The following is a 25,679-nucleotide window of genomic DNA, read 5'->3' as shown; positions in this document are numbered from 1 at the left end:
AGGGGGAGGGGAGGGGGCGGGGTGGGGCCTCATTCACAAGCACCCCTCCAGCCATTTGCACGACTCGAGTATTGCCCCTTAGTAGGTCTGAAAGCTGGAGAGGCGGAGGGGAGGGGGCGGCTGCGCAGCATCCATCCCTTCGGCTGTGCCCGGGCAGAGGTTGCCCTGACCTTGGGGCCAGTCTGTCAGTCATCACATCCCTCAGCCCCATCGCCACGTCAACCGTTGCTAGGTTCCGCCCCGTGCGTCAGCCTGGTTGCCCGGCTCCTTAGGCGGCGGCGGCAGCGGCGGGAGGGGCTCTCCCCTAATGCCCGCTCTTGTGAAGCCCCCCCGCCGCCGCCGCAGGGGGCGCTTAGTCCCTCCTGCACCCCCCTCTTCAAGACCTTTGGGCAGCATCTCCACCTAAGGTGCGCCTTGTCCAAAGCCTGGCGCAGAGCAGAGTTTCAGAACGCAGAGCCCCCGCCCCCACCCCAGAAGACCTGCTTCCTTCCCTCCCTCTCTCCGGGCTGGGTCAGAGCTTGGAAGGCGGCCAGCCAGGACAGAGGGATGAGAGGAAGCGGGATCGCCTGATCAAAGAGCCTCCTGCTGCCGGTGCGATCCTAGCCCCACCCCCCCTTCTCGGTCCACCGACTTCCAAGGCCAAAGGAGGGTGGAGCTCTGCTCAGCACCCCGCCCCCCCCCCGCAGGGGGCAACGCTGGACGGAGGCGCCCATGGCAGGCTGATGCCCCCGAAGTGGAGCCCGCCCTTCAGCCGCGAAAGTGCGCTCCGCCTGGGGAGGCCCGAGGAGGAGGAGGGCGAGGGGCAGAGGGGGCTCTAGAGAGACTGGCCAGCAGCGCTGCTGCTGCTGCTTCGCATTTCGACAGCATTGTCCTGCCGCCCTCCGACTGTCCTCCGGACTCCCCCGGGCTCTGGCTCTGGCGGCGGCAGCAGCAGCAAGGGGTGGGAGGAGCGCGGTCTCTTCTTCTCCCCCGGGCAGGACGAGCGGGGCGGCGGGAGGGGAGCCAAGTATTTCCAGGATAAGAAGCCGTGAAGAGGCTCACAAAGTGCTTGCAATGCAGGGGGGAGGGCGGGGCGGGGCAGGGGGGCGGGGAGCCTTTCCACCGGCCCCTCCCCCACTCCTGCCCCGCCTAGACGTCAGACTCCAGGAGGTACTGCTCCGTGTAGTCCTTGGCCAGCTCCAGCCCCAGCGCCCCCTGGCAGAACTGGGCCATGTCCAGCCACAGCGCCGGCGGCAGGAAGAGCTGGCACATGACGTCCCCCTGGAGGGCGGGCAGCTGCAGGCGGAGGTGGTGGAGCAGCTGGCTCTTGACGTGGGCCAGGCCCTGCCCGAAGACGTCGATGTTGAGATAGAACCAGTCCTTGCCCAGGGGGATGGCGAAGGGGCGGGTGCTGAGGGTGGCCACGGCGGGGCGGGACTTCTGGTCCACCACCCAGCAGAGCTCCTTCTGCTGCAGGAGGCCCAGGTTGCTGGGGATGGCCTTGAAGGGCTGCCAGTCCTGGATGATGGTCTGGTTGGGCAGGACTTCGCTGCGGAACGAATCGCGCAGGATGATCTCGGCCACCTCGCCAGCCGCCAGCAGCTCGGAGGGCTCTGGGCAGAAGCCGCCCTCCTCCAGGGCTAGCAGGGTGACGTCCAGCCGGGACAGGAGGTCTTGGGCATTGAAGCGCACCAGCAGAATCCCCTAAGTGGGCGGGAGAGACAGGCCGCCATTGGGTCACCCGCACAAGGGTCACACCCTCCAAGCTCTCTGCTGATCTCCTGCCCTCCTCCAGCTCAGCGGAAGGGCAGCCTTCCCCCCAGCTCAGGAGAAGCGGGAGGTCCACACGGGGGGAGGGGGGGCACAGGACTGGTAACCCCTATAGAATCTGCATCGCCTCCGCCCGATCTCCTCTAACCTTCCCCTTTCAGGGAATTGGTGCACTGGCTCTGGGTCCCCTTTGCTGGCTACAGGCCTGGCACGGATGGAGCAGCCAATGCGATGGTGTCGCTAGTCTCACCCCCTGGTCATCTGCGAAGCTCCCTGGACAATCTTGGGCAGGCAGCCTTTCTCTCATCCTAACCTGTTGGGAGCCCTGTTCCCTCTAAGCAGAGTTCGCGTGAGCAAGCCCACGCATTTTTTGCCTCCAGCTCACACATTTTTCTCTTATCTCAGGAAGGAGGACCCCAGAGCATAATAATTTATGCAGTAGCTCAACTTTAATGCCAGTAGCTCACAAAGTGAACTAGGAGGTTGTCATGGGCACCGGGAGGGGTGGAGCCCAATTTGGTGCCCCCTACTCATGGCACCCTAGGCAACCACCTAGTTTGCCTAGGGGATGAGTTGGCCCTGCTCACAATTTTAATGCCTGGGAACGTGTGGTGAAGCACCACTCTCCCAGGCTCCATAAGGGCCACTCGCCCACCGCTCAACTGATCGTAAAACTGCACAGAGGCCGGGGCCTCAGGCATGCTCGCAATCAGTGCGGGGGCAGCAGCGGTGGCGGGAAGGATGAGCGAGCCACTGGACAAGCTAGCTGCTGCTGCTGCCTCCTCCCCACTTCCTTCCTGGATCACTCGTCCAGCAGCTCACTCGTCCTTCCCGCCACTGCTGCCCCTGCACTGATCGTGAGTGCCCCTGAGGGCCAGCATAGGAGCCCCCCTCCGTGAAAAGATCTTCAGAGACAAAAGGTTCCAGCTCAGACCCGCCCCCTCCAGCAGAGCTTGCGAGGAGGTTTGTCTGCAGCTGGGAGCACAATGGTCCCTGACTGGCAGGGCTGGGTGGGCAAGAGGTCTGCCCGAGGCCCAGAGAAGGCAGCAGAGGTGGACACAGCAAGCCCTGCTTCTTCTTCTGCAGTGGACCAGGTCCCCAGGTGACACCAGCCCTGCTCTGATAGGCTCTCCCAATCCCAAGGCCACAGGGCTCCAGGTGCCCCACCTGACTTCCTCTTTTCACCTGCTTCCTCTTCCAGGTGCCCCACTTGACTTCCTCTTCTCACCTGCTTCCTCTTCCTCTTCTAGGTGCCCCACCTGACTTCCTCTTCTCACCTGCTTCCTGCTCAGGTGCTTCGCTGCCCCTCTCATTCTCTCACTCCCAGCCAAACCACAGGAATCCTTTGGGGGGGCAGTGGAATGGGGGAAGGGAAAAGCTGCTGGTGTCCCTCTCAGCTCCTTGGAGGAGGAAGTGGGCAAGAGACTCCCCCCCGCCTGCCTGCCCCACAGCCTGCCCTCCTGCTCCAGGACAGTGTGGGTGTTCTGGCTGGGCTCTTGGAGAAGGGGTCTCTTTCCTCACCCCACCTCCTGACCCAGAACTGTAGCCCATTGGAGTGGGGAGGCATCACAGGAGAGAGCCACAGCGTATTGCTGGAGCTCTCTGTCTGGGGCAGGGATGCTCTGAATTCTTGGTGCGGGGGGGGGGGGACAGTGGGAGGGCTTCTAGTGTCCTAGCCCCACTGGTGGACCTCTTGATGGCACCTGGGTTTTTGTGGTTTTTTTGCCACTGTGTAACAAAGCGTCGGACCGGATGGGCCATTGGCCTGATCCAACATGGCTTCTCATGTCTGGGGAAGTGATGCTGTGTATTCTTTGTGGTTGGGGAGGCACAATGGGAGGGCTTCTAGTGTCTTGGCCCCACTGATGAACCTCCTGATGGCACCTGGGGTTTTTTGGCCACTGTGTGACACAGAGTGTTGGACTGGAGGGGCCACTGGCCTGACCCAACATGGCTTCTCTTCTGTTCTTATGTGACACAGAGTGATGGACTGGAGGGGCCACTGGCCTGATCCAACATGGCTTCTCTTATGTCTGGGGCAAGTGATGCTCTGTATTCTTGGTGCTGGGGCGGGACAACAGTGGGAGGGCTTCTAGTGTCCTGGCCCCACTGAAGGACCTCCTGATGGCACCTGGATTTTTTGGCCACTGTGTGCCACAGAGTGTTGGACTGGATGGGCCACTGGCCTGACCCAACATGGCTTCTCTTATGTTCTTCTGATGAGCCAGGTTGCCCAGCAGAACTCCCCTCTGCTGCCCAGGTGCCAGTGAGGAAGATATCCTTCTAGACCCCCCTTTGGAAAGCCATGAGTGCGTGGGGGGGGGCGGAACAAGAGGCACAATTTCTCAAAAGTTTGAAGTCTTCTCAAAAGTCTTGCAGATTTCTATGGCATAGAGGACCCCCCCCCAGCACGTTTTAATGAGCATTTACCTAAATATCAAAGATTTTAGGTTTTCACAGCTGGTAACATCATTAGGGTTTGTAGAATCTTTTGGGATCAAGTGCCGTGTTCTACTGGAGAAAGTCTGGAAGGAAAACTTTCTCCAGTAGAACACGGCACTTGATCCCGAAAGATTCTACAAACCCTACCTAAATATCCACTAGAGTTTCTGGAAGTTTGGGAAGCCATAATTGTTCTCTGTTCCCCACCCTGAATATAAAAGGGGGCTCATCTGAAACAGCCTCCCACCTCCATGCCTGAAGGCTGAAGCTGCCCCGACAGAGCGAAGTCCAGCAGAGAGCTGCAGCGGAGCGTGGACCGAGAGTGTCTGGGCACTGAGTCCTTCCAGAGCGTTCAGCAGGAGTGGCCATGTCTGGGTCCTCTCCAAGACCTACTCAAAATGCCATCTGCCAAGTGGTGGCCCCTTCCTTCTCTCAGGCCACAGGCCCTCTCAAGCAGTTGTGGGCTATCCGGGAAGCGCCTTGTTTGCTTCTTCCTGCCACCCCCCCCCCCGGTCACTTACCTGCTTGGCAATGACCCGGTACTTCTTGAAGTCCTTGGGGCCCAGTTTGTCGTCCCTTGTCAGGCGTGACACCTTGACCCCTGGGTGCTTCTCCTTCACCATCTCCAGGCAGAAGCGCTGCAGGATGCCAGCCACGCCCTTGCCCCGTTCCCAGGGGGCCACACGCAGCCCCTCCACCAGAACCGTCTCGCCAGCATCTACGATGTAGACAGACTGGAGCCCGATCTGGTGTGGGAGGGGGGAGAGCAGACAACAGCCGGTTAGGGTGCAGGCAGGAGCTCTGCGCTGTCTTGAGCAGGTCTGTCATGGGAAGGAAAACTGGTGGCATTAATTAAACAAAGCAGGTGAGGGAGGGGGAGGGGGCAAGGAGGGAGGCCCAGAGGACAGAGCGCCCTTCCCAGGCAAGTCTGAGCACATGATCAAAACGGTTACAAACAAGAGCACGGGGTGGGGGGGGGGCAGCGGCAGCGGCGGCAGCAGCAGCGCGAGAGAGAGACAGCAAGAGCAGAGAGTAAGCATCATACTAGTACCATTGCGTGGGGCCCCTTATTCTACGGGGGTCTCAAGAGCAGAGACACACAAAGAGGGAGACATATATTTTGGTAACTTGTGTCCCGAGGATTTAGGATTCGTGCTCCGGCAGGCCCGTCACGGTCCTCCAGGGGAGCCCTGGCACCTTCCTGGACAGGGACCTCATCCCCACACACCTACATGGATAAAATCCAGCGAAAATCATTTGGTTTCCATCCTTTGCTTTCTTACAAAAAAGAAGAAGAAAAAGGAGAGGCAGAAAGAAAGGCACAGAAGAAAGAGAGAGCCCAGAGTGAAGCTGGAAACACAGAATTTCAGGAAAAATCAACCCGCCCCCCTCTGGGCGTGGGGGGGCATGCCACATCGGTGGGGAGCCAGTGGCCAGTGGGAACTCAGGCTGGCCAAGGCAGGAGGGGAGGGAAGGGGGGGCCTGGGCTGAACCCCTCTATGCAGATCCAGAGGGCTCAGCGACCGTGGCTGTTGGGCCAGCTAAGTGCCCACTTGGGGAGCTGCTGGGTCGCCTCTTCCCCAACAGCATGGGTTCTGATGCCTTCCTGGCTGCTGGTTTTGGTGAGCCTGGCTGCAGCTGGACCTGCTTGTCTCTGGGGAGGCCCAAGTCGTGCCCAGCTCCACGGCCAAGGTGCCACATGCGTGGGCGTGGAAGACTTAGCCGGATGCTTCCAACTCCCCCTGCCCACCCCCACCCCTCCTGGTGATAACTGGCAGCCACACCAACACTGGGCACCAAAAAGCCCCCTCCCCAAGAGGGCCAGGGCCAGACGGCAGCAATTGACCCAGAATATTACCCTGGAACCACAGGGCCTGCCCCGCTGGGTTGCTGTCCCTCCCTCACACAAGGGGCCCAGCACCTCCCCTGCAGAGGCAGACCCTCCCCTCCTGACAGGGCCCACCCCCTCCAGCCGAATCCCTTGCAGGCCCCTGAAGGACTGAGGTGCACAAAGCTGGCTCAGGAGGGAGCAGGCCTCTTGCTCGGCCACCAGAGCATGAGGGAAAGAAGGCTGGCCGTTGGTGGCGCTGGGGGGCCGCAGGGGTCCGCGTGTTTGACTGCCGTCCCTGGCACAGGACTCAATCCCAGCATGCGTGGATCGCTTCTGAGAGCTGGGAGGCTGCCCAAGGGGGGTGAAGGGGACCTGGAGCACAAGGCACTGGAACGCCCCCTTTGCACATTGGGTGGGGAGGGGGCTTCCTGGGTGGGCAGAATGCTGCAGGGGGTGGGTGGGGGGCTTGGTCTGAGCCAGCAGGGCTCTTGGGACACTGTCTCCTTGCAGCAGAGACTACAAGTGGTTCGTTTGGGCAGAAAGTCCCTGCCCCTCTGTGCAGAGTTCTGGGTGAGGAACACCAGATGTCTTTCTTTCCCAGCTCCACCTCAGTCGGCCGCAACCGACTGGGGTGGAACCTTGGAAGAGCATACAGAATCCCAGACCCCAAGACGGCAAGAGTGTATTGCAAGCTGTTGCAACAAACCTTCCCACCTGGGATCCCAGTCCCAGCAGGGCTGTTGAGGGGCTGGAGCACCAGGGCAGAAGGCCATGGAAGCTCCCGGGGTGGCCACAGGCCCATCTTCCCCAGCCAGACTGACCGCCTCGCAGGTTTGTTGTTCTGAGGCTAAACGAAAGGAGGGGAGAGAGTGATGCCCTCTGGGGCACTGGGTCGTCCTCACCAGAAAGAAAAGCCACGCATCCATCCATCCGTCCGTCTGTCCGTCCGTCCGCTGAGCCTCCAGCCTGGGCCTTGACCTCCCCTCCCCCGCCCCGTACCACTTCGACCTTTCAGGTGCTGCAAGGGAGCCTTGGCTTGGAAGTGGTTGCTGTGGCAGAGCCAGCTACAGGTCCCCAGAAGGGCCATTTTGCTGGGGGTTTGCCCCTCCCCTCCCCCCTCCCAGCATGCTGTCTGCTTGGGACCCACTTCAGGCAGAGTCAGAGTTCAGGCGGCTGCTTCCACCAGCTGTCATATTTTCGAAATCCGGCAAAACTCCAGTTTCATTTTTAAAACTGCACAGTAGAAATCATCACTGCAGGCCTTGTGTTCTTTCTAATTCTAAATACATTTTCAGCCAATGATTCCAAGAATTTCTATACCTCCCCACCCCCATCGGGGTTCCAGACGGGAGATGTGATTCTGTGAAACCTGCATTAGCATCCTCTTTCTACCCCCTGAAAGAAAAAGTCTCCTATTTCTCTTGGAAACCGCAGCCAAGGGCCCCAGATTCGAGGATCAACTGGGAGAGCCCTTCTGAGGGCGAGAGGCAGAAGGCCGAAAGCAGCCAGGCTAGGCCTGCACTTCTTGGCTGCTCCCCCACCCCCAGCCCCGTGTTCTTGGTTTTTTCACTGATGCATTGTTCAATAATGACCGGATGTGTTGCACCTCTGAGCAGGCCACCAAAGGCAGCCAAGTCTCTCCCTGGTTCCCTGACAGAGGCTCACAAGAAGGCAGGCTTGGACCCATGGACTAGGCCTCCATCCCTCCCTCCGGCCTGGTGGCTCCACAGCAGTACCCAGAGCGGCCCCCACCCTCAGCCTTCTGCAGGCCCAGCTTCTTCTCTCCAGAGCCTCCTTTCTCCCCCCACCCCCAGTCCGGTAGGAAAGGGCTCTGGGCGGAGAAGTGGCGGAGAAGACGGAATGCCACGCCCAGCTCCCCAGAACTCTCACCACTGCGCCATTCCTCTTGGCCAACACAACGGTGCGGTTGGGCTCGCGGATCCAGGAGTGGTAGCGGCTGGGGAGGTAGTCGAGACCCCCGTAGATACCCTTGGACATGTCCAGGATCTCATCAAATTCCTGCTCGGTGGCGATGGTGAACTCCAGCTGCGGCTCTGGGCGGGCCTTTTCCAGCTTCATAGCTACACGGGACACAGAGGGGCTGCAGGGAGACAAACTGTCATGAAAACTGCTGGGGTGGGGGGAGTGGTGGGAAAAGGAGCCACGTTGTGGGGGAGATCTGCCAGCCTTGGAAAGGAAGCAGGTGAGACAGTCACCTCCATCTCTCCTCCCCTCTGAGGCAAGGAGGAAGCATGGCCTGCTCTGGGATGGGACATTCTGGGTTATGGAGCAGAGGTCCACCAGTGGCTATTAGCCACAGCATATTGATGGAACTCTCTGTCTGGGACAGGGATGCTCTGTTTTCCTGGTGCTTGGCAGCGGGCAACAGTGGGAGGGCTTCTAATGTCCTGGCCCCACTGGTGGACCTCCTGATGGTGCCTGGCTTTTTTGCCACTGTTTGCCACAAATTGTTGGACTGGATGGGTCATTGGCCTGACCCAACATGGCTTCTCTTATGTCTGGAGCAGTGATGCTCTGTCTTGGTGCTGGGGCAGGCAACAGTGGGGAAGGCTTCTAATGTCCTGGCCCCTCTGGTGGGCCTCCTGATGGTGCCTGGGTTTTTTGGCCACTGTGTGACACAGAGTGTTGGATTGGGTTGGCCATTGGCCTGACCGAACATGGCTTCTCTTCTGTTCTTAAATTCCTGGAGATTTGGTGGTGGCCCCTGGGGAAGGTTGGATTTGGGCAGGAGAGGGGTAATGTCATAGAGGCCACTTCCCAGAGCTGCCATTTCTTCTGGGGGGACTGAGCTCTGTTGCTGGGAGATCAGCTGGAATTCTAGGAGATTGCCAGACCCCGCCCCCCAGAGGTTGAGCAGCCACCGTGTACAAATCACTCCACTTGAGTGATGAAACTTTAGTATGCACTATATTAATTAATTCATTCCCCCGTATAAAGAAATAACATGCTTCTTGCATCCTGGGTAAATTTTTGCATGTTTCAAGAGAAATTCTCTTCTTCTGGTCACCCTTTGTTCTGATTGGAGTCACTGCTCAAATATTTCTTTTGCAAAAAAGTGCAGCTCTCAAACAAGCTATACTGTTTTGGTTTCAATCAGAACAAAGGGTGACCCGAAGATGAAAAATTCTCTTGATACATGCAAAAATCTACCTAGGATGCATGTTGTCACACCTGAATTGTGTCCATATGAGCTTCTGAGAATTTTCCTGGCTGGACTGCAATTATTATCCTCTAACCAGAGACTGTGAGAATCATTCTGTTGAAGTCTCTAAATCCAACTTGTGACTGACTGTAGCATCTGCATTGTTTAATAAATGTGTTACTTCTTTATATGGGTGAATGAATTAATATAGCCCATACTAAAGTTTCATCATGCAAGTGGAGTGATTTGTACACAGTGTCATCTACGTGGTTGCTCAACCTGACACTGTGTTGTTTCTTGTCTTGTTGTACCCACCTGGAGGTTGGCAACTGAAGCCTCCAGCCTGGATCCAAGGTGCTTCTGAGACCAGGCTGCCTTTGGGCAGGGGCCTGTCTGGACTTTCTGCAGTCACTGCAAAAACTGACTCCAGCCACCTGGCGGGGGGAGGGCTTCAGAGAGCCTCAGCAAGAGCAACTTTTGTCAAGACCTTGGGCTGGGCATATAAATTGCTGGAGAGAAACCAATAATCTACCACCGTTTTTTTTAAAAAATCATCCCTTTTTTGAAAAATGCCATTTCTGAGTAGGCAACAGAGAGATGGTGAGGCCTCCATGCCTCAGTTCCCAGCTTTGTTGTTAGCCATGCAGTTCAGGCACTTTTATTAGAGACTGATGGTTATCCTGGGGCCACCCCAAGCACTCCTGAGAGTCCTCCCTGTGCCCAGCCCATTGCATCCCCCAGCCCTGTAGCTCTGCAGCTGGTCTTGGAATGGCAGAGCAGCTGGGCAGCTTCTGAGGCTCACCCTGGTTATCCCACAGATGCACCTCTCTCCCTCTGCCAAGCTCTACACATGAAGACACACAAAGTTGCTGTAAGGTTCTGGGGTGCTTTTTCTCCTCTGCAGAACAAAAGGCACACTCAATGTGAGGTTCAATGTGGCCAAGTGCAAAGTAATGCACATTGGAGCCAAAAATCCCCGCTATAAATATAAGTTGATGGGGTGTGAACTGGCAGAGACTGACCAAGAGAGAGATCTTGGGGTCATGGTAGATAACTCACTGAAAATGTCAAGACAGTGTGAGAATGCAATAAAAAAGGCCAACGCCATGCTGGGAATTATTAGGAAGAGAACTGAAAACAAATCAGCCAGTATCATAATGCCCCTGTATAAATCGATGGTGCGGTCCCATTTGGAGTACTGTGTGCAGTTCTGGTCACCGCACCTCAAAAAGGATATTATAGCATTGGAAAAAGTCCAGAAAAGGGCAACTAGAATGATTAAAGATTTGGAACACTTTCCCTATGAAGAAAGGTTAAAACGTTTGGGGCTCCTTAGCCTGGAGAAACGTCAACTGCGGGGTGACATGATAGAGGTTTACAAGATAATGCATGGGATGGAGAAAGTAGAGAAAGAAGTATGTACTTTTCTCCTTTTCTCACAGTACAAGAACTCATGGGCTTTCAATGAAATTGCTGAGCAGTAGGGTTAGAATGGATAAAAGGAAGTACTTCTTCATCCAAAGGGTGATTAACATGTGGAATTCACTGCCACAGGAGGTGGTGGTGGCTACAAGCATAGCCAGCTTCAAGCAGAGTTTGGATAAAAATATGGAGCAGAGGTCCATCAGTGGCTATTAGCCGCAGCATATAATTGGAACTGTCTGGGGCAGTGATGCTCTGTATTCTTGGTGCTGGGGGGGGGGGGGCAAAGTGGAAGGGCTTCTAGCCGCACTTGTGAACCTCCCTTTTTTTTTTTTTTGGCCACTGTGTGACACAGAGAGTTGGATTGGATGGGCCATTGGCCTGATCCAACATGGCTTCTGTTATATTCTTATGTTCCTCTCTCACCTGCTTGCCTGCAGAGGCAGCTGGGATTTAAGAGAGGACTTCTTCTTCTTCTTTTTTGCAACTCCAGGGGAGACACACACGGAAATTATTGTATACATGCAGCAGACACACCCACACAGTGTGCCACCGGCCGTCAAACTGCTGGCACTGGCAAAATGGCCGCCCTTTAGGAGTGTGGTGCCAGAAATGACCTAGCTGCAGTGCCACCTACTGGGACCATCCTGCACAGGCGGAGCCCAGGCTCTGAGCCCAAAAGGGGGAGGGAGGGGGGTGCTAGAAGATCAAGAAGATGGGGGGTGGGTCCCATGCTGCCACAGGAGAAATGGCTTCCTCACACTGTTGGACAGCCAGACAGTGACCCTCTACCTGCAAAGAGAGGCACAGAGTCTCGATCCGACCAGCTCCACAGTTGACTGGTCCCCTCAGTGCAAACAGACCATCCTTGTGAATTCAGTGGCTCCCTCCCCCACAGGCAGTATAGTGCAGTGGTTAAGGGGAGGGCGGGACTCTAACCTGGAGGACTGGAAGGTTTGATTTCACCCCTCCTCCTCCACATGCAGCTGCTGGGTGACCTTGGGCCAGTTCCAGTTCTCCCAGAGCTCTCTCAGCCCCACCTCCCTCACCAGGTGTCTTCTGTGGGGGAGAGGAAGGGAAAGGAGATTGGAAGCTGCTTTGAGCCTCCTTGGGGGAGCAAAAGGCAAGGCATAAATCCAGCCTCTCCTTCTCTTCTCCCCCAGGCACCTGGGCGCTCCTGACCCTCCTTCCCACAGACAAGATGGGGACCGGGGGGGGGGGGCAGCACCACTTCTCCTGGTGCCCTTCATGACCAAGGGGTGGGACTCACCTCAGACTCCAGCAAAGGAACCCCTGCCTTCCCCAGTTATTTGCAATCCAAACTGCGCCCCCCCCCCCGCATGTGGGGCCTGTACTGCTGGGAGAGGACTTGGGCTTGGCGGGCCGAGCACTGGGCTGCTGTGCTCCAGGCAAGGCTCTCCTTGTGCTTTTTTTTTGGTGGGGGGGGGGGTGGAAGTCATGATGGAGACAAAATGAGGACAGAAAGGAAAGATCTCATGGAGCCCCCCTACCTCCCCCCACCCCCGTCTCCTGCCAGCAGCTCTCCCAGCAGGGTCTCAGGTGTCTGCTTGGTCTGAGCTACCTTTGCCCCAACAGAAGCATCCAGAGAAGCCCCTGCTGCTTGCTTTTTCTCCTGGAACTTGCGTGCTGGGACAGAAGGGGCCGAAACAGAGACAAAGGCACCCCCCACAAATGAAAGGGGGAGGCAGCCTTCTGCAAGAGAAGGTCTGGGAAGCCCCCCCCCAACACACACACACAGAGTTGGACTCTTGATTCCTGCCCCCTCGCCTGAAAGCCAGCACCTGAGCTACGGGCATTGGGTTTCCGCAGTAACTGGCCATTAATATTCTATCGACTGCATCATGGAACCGGAGACCGGAGCCCTGGGAAGGAGAGGAGGAACATAAAACCACCCCAAAGCTTGAGATTTTCCATGTGCCATGCCCTGCACAGTGGTGGTGGTGGTGGTGGGGGGAAGGTGTCCCAGAAAGAGGTGGCAACAAGAGGATCATCTGAGCCAGGCTCCAGTCAGTGTCTGGGATTTGGGACGCAGCATCGCCTCAGGAGCACTTCTGCTCACGTGCTGAAAGTGGAGGAACCTTACAGAAGCCCCCCACCCCCCATCGAGGCATCTCTCAGCCCCAGAACCTCTCTGTTTGATGGGCAGAGCCCCCTGCAAGCCGAAGGGGCAGGGGAGGCCCTGCACGATGGCCTCATGTTCTGATCTCCCAGCCGGCCACCCCCCTTGCAGCCTGTCCTTGGGACTTCAGGCATTGATGCTGGGGAATTCCTTCCCTCTTTCTCTGGGCGGTGGTGAGAGGGGGTGTGTGCCTGGAGGAGGCTCTGCCACAGTAATGGTGGTCGCTCTGCAAGATCCCACCGGAAGCTGTGCTGTTTGTGTGGGGGGGAGGGGGGTACCCCCCAGCTGTACAAGGAGGGGGGAGGTGCGCAGGACAGCCACTTGGGGTGAGAGATAGAGGCAACCTGCCCAAGGAAGCAAGGCCCTCCACTCAAAATGCCTCCAGGGGTCATTGTGCTCAGCATGCTGGAAGACAAAACCACATGAGTGTGTGTGTGTTCTTCAACCCCCACCCCATCCCCACCCCCGGGAGAGGGCAGACTTCTGGTCAATAAAACAAAGCAGAGAATTAATGGTCCTGTCCAGCAAGCAGAGCAAAGACACCCCCAGGCCTCCTTTGCTGATCAGGGACCTCTTTTTTGGGGGGGGGAGGAGGCCCCCAGGGGAATGCCCTTCCTGGCCTGGGGGCGGCGGCTGGAGGGATCTGCGGGGAGAGGCCTCCTCAAGGGCTGAGCCGGTTCGCGGGACCATCTTGTAGCATTTGTCAGCCTTTGCCACCAAAAGAAGATGCCTCTGCAGGCCTAGTAATGGGGGGAGGAGCTGTGGACTGAGGGGGCTGTTTCCCCCTGGGGGCTGCCTTCCCCCTTGACAGTGAAAGGAAGGAAGGAAGGCAGAGAGGGAGGGAAGGAAGGAAGGAAGGAAGGAAGGAAGGAAGGAAGGAAGGAAGGAAGGAAGGAAGGAAGGAAGGAAGTGCCCTGACTTCTCAGGCTGGGGGGGGGGGGGGCTGGCTTGAGAAGGGGAGAACACCACCCCTCCCCCTCTTGGCCAGCCAAGCAGCCAGGCCGACTGAACTCTGGGCAGGAACGGCCATGAAAGGGCACCGCCGCTCTGGAAAGGGAAGTCACCACAGGGTTCCAGACTGCCCCCCCCTCCATGCTGCCACCACAAGCGCTGGGGGGGTGGGGGTGGCGCAGGCGTGAACAGCCCGCCCCCCTCGGCCTCTCTGCGGCCTTTCTTCCTGGGTCCGGCCAAGGCAAGAGCTTCTGGGGTGCAGCCAGAACTGGACGTCCGGCCTCTCCTCCCGGCCTTTGCCTCTCAGGCGCCCCCAGCCCAGGAGAGGGAGAGTCTGCGGGGTGCGAAGAAGAAGTCCCAGGCAGCCTGAACGCCGCCCCATCTGGCCAGGGGGCTGGAGAAAGAGGGGCTGGCGGAAGAAGCCCCCCCCCCCCCACAAGTGCTGGCGCCTCCTTTGCCCGTCTGCGGGGGAGGGGGGCCTGTTTCCTGCCCGCTGAAGATGCCCCCCCTCGGGAGGAGGACAGCAGGGACCCACCGAGGGCGAAGGCAGAGGGTCCCGCTCCCCCTCCGACCAAAGAGGGTGGGGGCTGCCCTCTCCCCTCCCTGGCCCCATTTCCTCAAGGACCACTCCCACCCCCCAAACACCGACAGACAGAGACGCCACATTTCCTTCTGGCCAGAGCGGGGTGGAGAGCGAGGGGTGGGGGTCTGCCTGAGCCAGAAGTAACAGCCCAAGGGCACCCCCCAGGCTCCGTCTCCTCACGCGCGGGGGGGGGGGGTGGGGGCTTCCGCAGCACACTTCTGCACAAAGCGCCCCCACGGAAACTTCCAGTCAGTCTCCTTGGCCTCTGCCCCCCCCCTCCGTCGAACACCACAGAGCCCCGGGGGTGCTGGGGGGGGGGGGAGTAAAATCTTCCCACCCGCACAGGAAGGGGAGGGGCGGCATCCCTCCTCTGGCCGACCCGGTTCCCTGTGAAGCAGGTGGCTCCCTCCCTCCCCCTCCCCCAGTCACATGCCTCGGCCGGCCCAGGAATAGCAGGCGGGCGCAGAAGGGAGCCGAAGGCGGACAGCCCCCCCCCCCCCCCGCAACCTCCCAGAAGCCGGGAGGATAACCGCCCCCCAACCTTTCGCCTCTCCCTCCTCAAGCAACCGCCAGCCACCTAGCCCGGAGGGAAAGGAGAGGGCCTGGATCGCTCTCCCCTCGCCCCGGGAAATTGAGGAGGAGGAGGGCAAGCGACGGCAGAAGGAAGGCGGGGAACGAGGTGCCCCCCCCCCTCGCCGAGAAGATCTGTTTTCCTCGCTGGAAATGGCAGCCCCCCCCCCCCCCGCTCAGGTCCGAAGTGAAGATACTGGGGGGGGGGGTGCCCATGGGAGCGAGAGGAGGTTCTGGAAGCCCCCCCCCCCGCACCGAAGCCGCTCTTCCTTTCTAATCCCGCCCCTACCGGGCCGAGGTCCCCGGAGAGAAGGACAGGCTGCCCACGACAGGAGCAGCCCCCCCCCCCTCTTGCGAGGCGGCGCGCTGGGGGTCCCCGGGTTAGCTGGCTGGCAGCCTGCCCTGCTTCCCCCCCGCCCCCCCCCCCAAGTACCTGCTGCGCCGGCCGGCTGGGGGGCTGCTGCTGCTGGTGCGGCGGGGACCGGAGGCGCTTCTCCTGGGCCGGCGGCTGCCTTTCGCCGGGTCTGTCCTGCCCGCTGCGCGCCCGGAGAGAGACCTCCCCCTCCCCGGCAGAAAGATGCGCAGAAGCCCCGCCCACGCCTCCCCCAGCACCAGGGGGGGCTCCATCCCCCCTTCTCCTCTTCCGTGCGTCAGCGAGTGGGGAAGGGAGGGGAGGAGAGGGCGCTCGGGGACAAGGGCGGGCGGGGGGAGAGGCACGTCAGGCCTGCTGCAGCTCCGCTTGCGCCCCCCCCCCCAGTTACGTAACCCGAGGCCCACATTCCTCCCCCCCTTCCCACGTATCCGCGCCTGTTCACACGGCCGCTGGCCCGCGCACGCCGGCCCTGTCCCAATTAAGAGCCTGGCGGCAGACGCACGAGGTCACGGGGTCACGGGGGGAAGACCCTCCAGGAGACCCCCGGTTTGTCTCTGCTCTCTGCGCTCCCCTCCTTCGACAGCAGGAGGCCAGCCAGGCTGGGAAACTGGGCTAAAAGAAAAAATGCCTTTTAACGGAGGGAAATGTGAAGTCCTGCGTTTAGGGAGGAAAACTCCAAGGCATCCTTAGAGGATGGGGGAGACCTGTCTCGGCAGTCGGATGTGCCGAAAGGATCCGCTTTACTCACCTCGCCCAGAGAGTGTGGGCACCACAATTCAGGAAGGATAGAGACAAGCTGTGGCGGGTCCAGAGAAGGGCGACGAGGATGGTGAGGGGTCTGGAGACCCAGTCCTATGAGGAAAGGCTGAAGGAGCTGGGGATGTTTAGCCTGGAGAGGAGGCGGCTGAGAGGTGATAGGATCACCATCTTCAAGGACTTGAAGGGCTGTCCTATAGAGGAGGGTGTAGAATTGTTTTCTGTGGTCCGGGAAGGTAGGACCAGAACCAACAGGTTGAAATTAAATCAAATTTAATTTTAAATCCGATGAAATTAAATCAAAAAAGTTTCCAGCTCAACGTTAGGAAGAACTTCCTGACAGAGTGGAAGAGGTCTCCTCCTTGGGAGGTGGTGGGCTCTTCTTTTTAGGAGGCTTTTCAACAGAGGCTAGATGGCTACCTGGCAGCAATGCTCATTGTGGCAACTTGGGCAGATGATGAGGAGAGCAGGAGGGGCTGCATCAGGGCTCATGGCCCTGTCTTATGTGCCCGAGAAATGCTGTTCGCCACTTTGGGATCAGACAGCAATTTTTCTCCAGGACAGTTTGGCAAGGAATCCTGGAGGTTTTAAGAACATAAGAGGAGCCCTGTTGGATCAGGCCAATGGCCCATCCAGTCCAACACTCTGTGTCACATAAGAACATACGAGAAGCCATGTTGGATCAGGTCAATGGCCCATCCAGTCCAGCACTCTGTGTCACATAAGAACATAAGAGAAGCCCTGTTGGATCAGGCCAGTGGCCCCTCCAGTCCAACACTCTGTGTCACATAAGAACATAAGAGAAGACATGTTGGATCAGGACAATGGCCCATCAAGTCCAACACTCTGTGTCACATAAGAGAAGCCATGTTGGATCAGGCCAATGGCCCATTCAGTCCAACACTCTGTGTCACATAAGAACATAAGAGAAGCCCTGTTGGATCAGGCCAGTGGCCCATCCAGTCCAATACTCTGTGTCACATAAGAACATAAGAGAAGCCCTGTTGGATCAGGCCAGTGGCCCATCCAGTCCAACACTGAGTCACATTAGAACATAAGAGAAGCCATGTTGCATCAGGCCAATGGCCCATCCAGTCCAACACTCTGAGTCACATTAGAACAAAAGAGAAGCCATGTTGCATCAGGCCAGTGACCCCTCCAGTCCAACACTCTGTGTCACATAAGAACATAAGAGAAGCCCTGTTGGATCAGGCCAATGGCCCTTCCAGTCCAACACTCTGAGTCACATTAGAACAAAAGAGAAGCCATGTTGCATCAGGCCAGTGACCCCTCCAGTCCAACACTCTGTGTCACATAAGAACATAAGAGAAGCCCTGTTGGATCAGGCCAATGGCCCATTCAGTCCAACACTCTGTGTCACATAAGAACATAAGAGAAGCCCTGTTGGATCAGGCCAGTGGCCCATCCAGTCCAATACTCTGTGTCACATAAGAACAGAAGAGAAGCCCTGTTGGATCAGGCCACTGGCCCATCCAGTCCAACACTCTGTGTCACATAAAAACCTAAGAGAAGCCCTGTTGGATCAGGCCAATGGCCCATCCAGTCCAACACTCTTTGTCACATAAGAACCTAAGAGAAGCCCTGTTGGATCAGGCCAATGGCCCACCCAGTCCAACACTCTTTGTCACACAGTGGCCAAAAATCCAGGTGCCATCAGGAGGTCCATCAGTGGGGCCAGGACACTAGAAGCCCTACCACTGTTGCCCCCCCCCCCCAAGCACCAAGAATACAGAGCATCACTGCCTCAGACAGTTCCATCAATATGCTGTGGCTGATAGCCCCTGATGGACTTCTGCTCCATATGCTTATCCAATCCCCTCTTGAAACTCTCTATGCTTGCAGTCGCCACTACCTCCTGTGGCAGTGAATTCCATGTATTAATCCCCCTTTGGGTGAAGAAGTGCTTCCTTTTGTCAGTTCCTCTAAACCAACTGCTCAGCAATTGCCTGAAATGTCCATGAGTTCTTGTGTTGTGAGAAAGGGAGGAAAGTACTTCTTTCTCTACCTTCTCTATCTCATGCAGAATCTTTTAAACCTCTATCATGTCACCCCACAGTCGACATTCCTCCAAGTTAAGGAGCTCCAAGTGTTTTAACCTTTCTTTATAGGGAAAGTGTTCCAACCCTTAAATCATTCTAGTTGCCCTTTTCTGGACTTTCCCCAATGCTATAATATCTTTTTTGAGGTGCATTGACCAGAACTGTACACAGTATTCCAAATGAGGCCACACCATCGATTTATACATTATGATACTGGCTGATTTGTTTTCAGTTCCCTTCCTAATAATTCCCAGCATGGCGTTGGCCTTTTTTATTGCAGACGCACACTGACTCGACATTTTCAGTGAGTTATCCACCACAGCTCCAAGATCTCTCTTGGTCAGTCTCCTCTAGTTGACACCCCATCAACTTGTATTTATAGCTAGAATTTTTGGCCCCAATGTGCATTACCTTGCACTTTGCCACGCTGAACCTCATTTGCCACATTGACGGCCACTTGCCCAGCCTCAAGAGATCCTTTTGCCATCTTCTGGGCTTGGAGCAGGGTCACTGTGTGTGTGTGGGCAGGGCTGGAACGTAGAAGTAGGCCAGGTAGGCTGCTGTCTAGTGCACCAGTACGGGGCGCTGCTGGGTGCCCCTCCCCTCCCTCTCGGCTTCCTGGGCCTGTGCAGACCTGGGAAGCCAAGAGCGGTGGGGCGGAGCATTGGCATGTGGTCTTCTCTGATCCCAGCTTTCCTTGCAAGGGAAGGTGGGCTTGGGGGATAATATGCTCTGCCCCGCTGCTCTTGGCTACCCTGGTCTGCCCTGGGTGGGGGTGGGGCTACTTTCACGCCTGGCCTATCAGGGAGATCCAAAAGAAGGGGACAAATTGGGGGGCAGGAGCAGTGGGAAAGGCTCTCTCGGGCTGCTAAGGGGGGCGCAGCGCAGCCCCACTCGGAAGGCACCAGGGAAACTCGGGAATCGAAGCGCAACGGACAGAGGGCCGCTTTGGCAAGGCAGGGTGCAGGCTGAGGGACTCACCTCGTCCCATGGCTCCCCTGGCCGGCAGTGAGTGTGACAGAGAGACTGATTGGAGAGCACGCAATGGAAGTGCAAGGCGCAGCGGAGCAAAAGGGAGCCCGTAGCTTCCAGCCTGGGTCTCAGCCCAATGGACGGGCCACAGCAATTGAAGGGGGGGGGGTTGAATGGAGTGGCCCTCCCCCCTGGCCCCCATAGCTATGGGGCTGCTCCCAACCCAACCGGGGGAAGCCCTGCTGCACACCTACACTGGGTGCTTCACAGGAGCCAGACAGACCCTCCCGGAAGTCCCTGAAGCGCCACAGCGGGCATGCAGGCCTGTGCCCGGCCAGGAAGTTCAAGAAGTAGGGGAGCCCTCTGGGCCATCCAGATAACATGGCTCCTCCCCCATGCACAGTGTGTGTGTGACCTCAGTCTTCCCAGGAGGGTTTGCCCCCCTCCTTCCATGCCTCAGGGCCTGAGTGCGAGAGTCAGACTCCACCCCCAACACCCTGCAATTCTTGCTCACCTCCTTGTGGTGCAACCTGGGTAATGCTAAAGAGCTGGCACTTCTGGCTGCCAGACAATTGTAGGATCTCCTGGCTACACTTCCCCCCAACCACTTTCACTCTTGTACCGGAGGGAGACTTCAGTTTGAGGACGGAGAGGAATTCTGCACAACCCAGATATTCTTGCTGCAAAGTTGCTTCCTGAATGGAGTGGCGGGGGGGGGGGGGGAGCAGCAGGGCAGTAGATCACCCCACCATTCACATAAGAGAAGCCATGTTGGATCAGGCCAACGGCCCATCAAGTCCAACACTCTGTCACACAGTGGCAAAAAAATTTATATACACACATACACTGTGGCTAATGGCCACTGATGGACCTGTGCTCCATATTTTTATCTAAACCCACCAGCTGTGGCCCCCTCCCCAACTCTTGTACTCCTCCGTTTCATGTCAGAGAGGGAGAGCAAGTAGGCTGAGGCCCTGCCCTGGGCTGGATGCTGCCTCCCTCCGGCTGATGGGGGGAGGGTTTGACTGGAGCACTGCTGCAAGCGGAGGGGGGGAGCCCTGCCAGGGTGTGCCAAAGCAGCGTTCAGTCTGTGGGGGACTGACACATCATGACTCCAAGCCGACCCTGCACCTAGTCCCCCCAATGTTTGGAGAGCCACTGGCAGCCCCCCAGTGACCGTGCAGCTCCTGGGCAGAGGGAGGGCAAACTGCCCCCCCACGGCCATGCTGGACTCTGAGGAGGGCCTCTGGCTTGGGGAGTGCTGTGCAATTCCTGGCCCCTCCCAGAAAGAAGGACCAGCCACATCTGCAAGGAATCCCCTCCCACTTCTGCCCACCCCCTGCTTCCAGGGCAGGCCTCTCTGCTGCTGGGGAGCTACGGAGGGGGGACATACACAAAAACACTCCAAAAGAAGCCTGGGGAAAGTTGAAGGATTCTGCACAGTGCCTCCAAGGTAAGAATCTGGGGGTGGGTTGGGGGAGGACTTCCTGCCTTTGACTGAGTTAGGAAGGCATGTGAGGAAGGGGGGCTTGCCAGAAAAATGACTTGCCTCCCTCAAGGCAGAGTAGACTCAGGAGATAGCTGCTGAGCCAGTCCTAGACTGTGGCACTTGAGGCAAGGATATCTCCTGGCAAGCCCCACCCCCGTCTTCCTAACTCAGTCAAAGGCAGTAAGCCTCCCCCCCCCCCCCACATTAGAACATAAGAAAATAAGAGAAGCCATATTGGATCAGGCCAATGGCCCATCCAGTCCAACCCTCTGTGTCACAAAGTGGTCAAAAAACCCCAACAACAATCCAGGTGCCATCAGGAGGTCCATCAGTGGGGCCAGGACACTTAAAGCCCACCCACTGTGCCCCCCTAGCACCAAGATTACAGAGCATCCCTGCCCCAGACAGAGAGTTCCCACTTGGTCTTGTGGCTCACAGCCACTGATGGGGCACTGCTCTTAAGAACAGAAGAGAAGCCATGTTGGGTCAGGCCAGTGGCCCATCCAGTCCAACAACCTGTCACAAAGTGGCCAAAATAGGTGCCATCAGGAGGTCCACCAGTGGGACCAGAACTCCAGAAGCCCTTCCAGTGTTGCCTCCCCCCGCCCCAGCACCAAAAAGACCTGCCTCAGAAAGTGTTCCAGCTAGACCTTGTGGTTCATGGCCACTGATGGAGCTCTGTTCTTTTTTTTTTTTAAGTTTAAATAACTTTATTGAAGTAAACTCACAACTATCATGGAACAGGTTAATGCAAAATTTGCATAAGAGATAGCAAAAGATATCAATACAATAATTAGCATTAATTTTAACAGAATAACGAAGGTTCTTCAATCAATGGAAATAAAACACACCAAAATTAATGCATTACAATAAAGGTAGAGGAAAACTAAAATAAGATAATAATTTGATTATACAGTTGAATGTACCAAGATAAAGTTATAATCACAAAAAGTCTTTATACAAGATGCTCTTATTATGAGTTAATGTGAAATGGATCACTGTCAATTTTTTCCAAGATGGGAAGCCAAGTTGCCAGGTACCTAGAGAAAGCTTGGTAGGGGTCATTATTGTCTAAAGCCGCCTGGATTTTGTCCATTGCTATATGCTCCCAAATTTTTAGAAGCCAGGTATCAAGTGACAATTTATTAGGACTTTTCCAGGATTGTGCTACCGTTGTTTTTGCAGCCGTTAAAAGTTTGACAATTAGGGATTTTTTTGAAGGTGACAGTTGTATCCCAGACCAATGATTAAGAAGTACCACAGTAGGGTTATCAGGAATTATGATACCCGTTAAGGATGAAAGGTGGGTGCAAATTGCGGTCCAGAAGGGTCTAACCTTGGGGCAATCCCACCAACAGTGAATGTAGGAGGCTCTAAGCCCACAATCCCTCCAACAAACAGAGGGGCCCAAAGAGGATGTATGTGAGAGCTGAGAAGGTGTAAGGTACCATCGAGTTATTAGTTTAAAATTCTGTTGTGATATATTTATTACCATATATTAGAATGTAGGGCCTCACTGGCCCAAACAGAGTCCCATTGTTCTGGAGAAAGTGTGATATTACAGTCTCTTTGCCACAGGGTCGTATAAGAGGGTAGGGAGGATTCCATTTCAGATAGAAGAATACGATATATAGAAGAATACGATATATCCATGTCTTTTCCCTATCTTGCAGAAGAAGGATCAGGTGCTCAAAATCTGTCTCGGGACGAAGAAAAGATGGATTCACCGTAGAGTCCAGGAGTAAGTGTCTAATTTGAAAATATTCAAACCAAGGTGATGGGGTTATCAATTTTTGATCTATCTTGTCTTTAGGTAAAATTTGTTTGGAGGAGGAGAGAAGATCAAAGAAAAAAACTCTTGAGGAGTCTAGCCAATTTTTATAGGAGGAAGGTGGCTGGGCCGGGGGGAACCATTTTTGACCAATGAAGGAAGAAATAATAGAAAATCCTGGTGCTAAATAGGAACGCTCCGGGAGTGGCTCTGACCAATATCCGGTCAGGAGCTTTTGCCTAACGCTCTCCCAGCTGTCTCCAAAGTTATATCTTTTTTCACCCCTTTAACTATATTTTTTGAACTTTTGAAAGATGCCTCCGAAAGGGGGGGAAAAAACCAAGCAGAAGGAAAAAAGCTTTCAGCCTTTAACTAACTTCTTGGAACAGCCGTCCACCTCCCACGCAAGGTTGGGGAGAGATGAGGAACCAGAAACTGAAGATAGCCCTCTCACTGTGAATTTATTGTCTCAAGCTATGTCTAAATTAAGACAAGAATTACGAGAGGACATAATTTCTATGCTTCAACCAATGTGTCAGCGTCTGGACGAATTAGAGAATTCTTGTAAACTGGCAACCCAGACCGCACAAGAAGCCTTAAAAAAAGCTCAAGAGACGACTTCAGATGCATGGACGAGGGAACGAGTTTTAACAATGGACTTTCATAGCCGGGAGCTGTGCTTAAAATTTAGAGGTTTTAAATCGGATGTGGAAGCTGAAATGGACATATATATTCATGGCAAATTGGCTTGCTGAAGTAACCCACCTGGAAGTCGAAATTCTCCCACTCATTAAGAAAGCATATCGTGTTGGCAAGGTATGTGAAGACAATTTGTCTTATACCAGAGATATTGTGGTGCAGTTCAAGGATTATAGAATGAAGCAAAGAGTCTTTGCAGAGGCTAGGGAGAGGGGAGGCTTCGACTACCAGGGGTTAAAGATTCAGGTCTTTCCGGATCTTCCTCCTGAATTTTTAAAAATCAGAAGAGACCTTAAGGACACAACTGCCAAATTGCGGGACTTAAAAATTAAATATAAATGGCTACAATCAGGCAAACTATGTGTCCAAAAAGGCTCCACTTCGTTTACAGCTTATGACGCAGCCTCGGGTGAGATACTACTCTCTAAATTAATTCCCTCCTCCCCTACATCAAGAGTTAATAAGAGAAAGGAATCCTCTCCACTCGTTCCTCCAAGGACAACCCGTGCGTGTACTGAGGAAGTTCATGTCAATCTGGAAGAAAATATGGACTCTATTTAAAAGACACTGAAGCAACAAGAAAAGGGAAAAGCTGAAGAAACTTATAATTTATATTTATTGTTTTTTCTTTCAGCATTAAAGGCTGGGTGGGGTCAGCTGGTGAGAGCACCTGGGTAACATCCCTCCTTGTTTAATTCAGCCCAGGTGAAGAAAGAAGAGGGGTTTTTTTTTCTTCTTGACCTTAATTTTAAGGTCTCCAGGGACTGAGATATATAGTTAGAATTTATTCTTTATGGATTTTTTTGAGAGTAGAAGGAATAATCAAGATATAGAAGAAGAAGGAAAATAAGAAGTTATATTGAATGCTTGTGGTATTAAGTTTTAAAAAAATCTGTTAGGGAAAGCAGCATTGTTAAGCTTAATTATTCCTCTGCTATAAAAAAATAGAAAATATAAATAGACACACATATATATTAAGTGGTGTGGAATGGTAACATATAAGATATTTTTAAGTTGCATTGTTTTTTATTTGTTATTATGGTACACCTACCTGTTGGAACAGGTAGTAATTGTAATGAGTCTATAATAAAAAAATTGAGTACGAAAAAAATAGGAACGCTCCGAGTCCCATACGGAGAGGAGTGCCCTGAGAAATGGGTTTATAAAATGCCATAGTGGATGTTCAGATTTCTTGAGCCATAGTAGCTCATAGTATTTAAGAGGAGAAAAGTGGGCCTCTTCTATAGGTTTCCATGCAGGTGGAGGATGTTGATATAAAATTTTGGTCATATGAGATAGAATAGTAGCTTTATAGTATCGGGTAATATCAGGAACCGCCAGACCTCCTTTTAATTTTGATCGACAAATGCTTGTTATTTTAATTCTGGCTTTCTTGTATTTCCAAATAAAGGAGGTCAGTACTTGTTGCCAAGATTTTAATACCGTCTGAGGTATCTCAATAGTGAGGGCCCGAAATAAATATAAAAATCTAGGAAAAATAAAAGATTTAATTATTTGAATTCTTTCCATCCAAGATAGTTGTAAATGATCCCATTGTTTTAATGTAGTAGAGACTTCAGATAGAGTAGCTGTATAATTTACTTTTAATAAGCTAGAGAGATTTAAGGGGATTTTTAATCCTAAATATGGCCAAGTTTCAGTGACCCAGTGGTAGGGATAATTATTATTGATTTCTTCTTTAGAAGTAGGAAGAATATTAATTGGGTAAAGAATAGATTTAGAATGGTTAACACAGAGATCAGAAAGTTTACCAAAATCATCCAATAAAGTGGAGAAAACATCCAAAGATTGCAAGGAATTTGAAATGTATAAAACAATGTCATCAGCAAATAAACTGATTTTAAAGGTGGAGTCCTGAACTGTCACACCAGGAATCTTTGGAGAAAGTCGAACCATATTCGTGAAAGGCTCTATAGCCATTGCGAATAGCAGTGGCGAGAGGGGGCAACCTTGACGTGTCCCTCTTTCCAGTTTGAATGTAGGGGACTGTTGACCATTAATTTGTAAAAGGGCAGATGGACATAGATAAAGAGAATCTATGACCGTCATAAACTTTGGTCCAAAGCCCATGTTGTACAAAACTTTGTGGAGAAAGAGAGGCTCTACACTGTCAAAGGCCTTTTCAATATCTAGGGCAAGGATACATGATTCATACTGTTGGAAGGCGCAATATTGTATTAAATTAATTGTTTGCTTGTATTATCTGTGATGTCTCAGTTCAAAATGAATCCTGATTGGTTGATATGAATATAAGAACCTATAATTTTATTCAGTCTGGCCATCAAAATGGAATCATTTTAAGTTAAGAAATGGGGCGATAAGATTTGGTGTTTAATGGATCTTTGTCTCTTTTAGGTATGAGGATTATTTTCGCCAGAGACCATGAAGGAGGCATACCACCAGAATCCATCACTAGATTACAAACTGAAGTAAGATGGGGTGTTAGGGATGGGCCAAATTTCTTGTAGAACTCTGAGGGAAAGCCATCCCTGCCCGGGGTTTTATTAAGTTTGGAAGATTTGATAGCATCGATCACTTCAATGGGAGAGATAGGCGAGTCTAAAAAGTGTTGGTGTTCAAGAGATAGATGACTAAGAACGTTTTGGCTTTGTTAAAAGTAATCTATTGAAAAAAAGGAAGGTTTAGTTGAAGTATACAGCTTTTGAAAGTATTTGTGAAAGGTGTCT

General features: G+C 54.2%; 2 protein-coding genes across 2 annotated transcripts in view; one reads left to right on the top strand and one right to left on the bottom strand.

The window, feature by feature from the left end:
• Nucleotides 1–25,679, top strand: part of LAMTOR4 (late endosomal/lysosomal adaptor, MAPK and MTOR activator 4) — a 440,193-nt gene that overhangs the window by 347,554 nt on the left and 66,960 nt on the right. The window lies entirely within an intron of this gene.
• Nucleotides 1,129–8,145, bottom strand: NAT16 (N-acetyltransferase 16 (putative)). Its single transcript, XM_060255683.1, has 3 exons — nucleotides 7,913–8,145; nucleotides 4,713–4,937; nucleotides 1,129–1,683 (listed from the first exon to the last, which is right to left on the bottom strand). Exons 1-3 carry the CDS (start codon nucleotides 8,099–8,101, stop codon nucleotides 1,129–1,131), a joined length of 969 nt encoding a protein of 322 aa, XP_060111666.1. The 5' UTR covers nucleotides 8,102–8,145.

The sequence above is a fragment of the Heteronotia binoei genome, chromosome 15 (genome assembly GCF_032191835.1).
Source record: "Heteronotia binoei isolate CCM8104 ecotype False Entrance Well chromosome 15, APGP_CSIRO_Hbin_v1, whole genome shotgun sequence".
NCBI classification, from domain to species: Eukaryota; Metazoa; Chordata; class Lepidosauria; order Squamata; family Gekkonidae; genus Heteronotia; species Heteronotia binoei.
The sequence above is the reverse complement of the archived record's forward strand: the minus strand, read 5'-3'. Positions and strand labels throughout refer to the sequence as shown.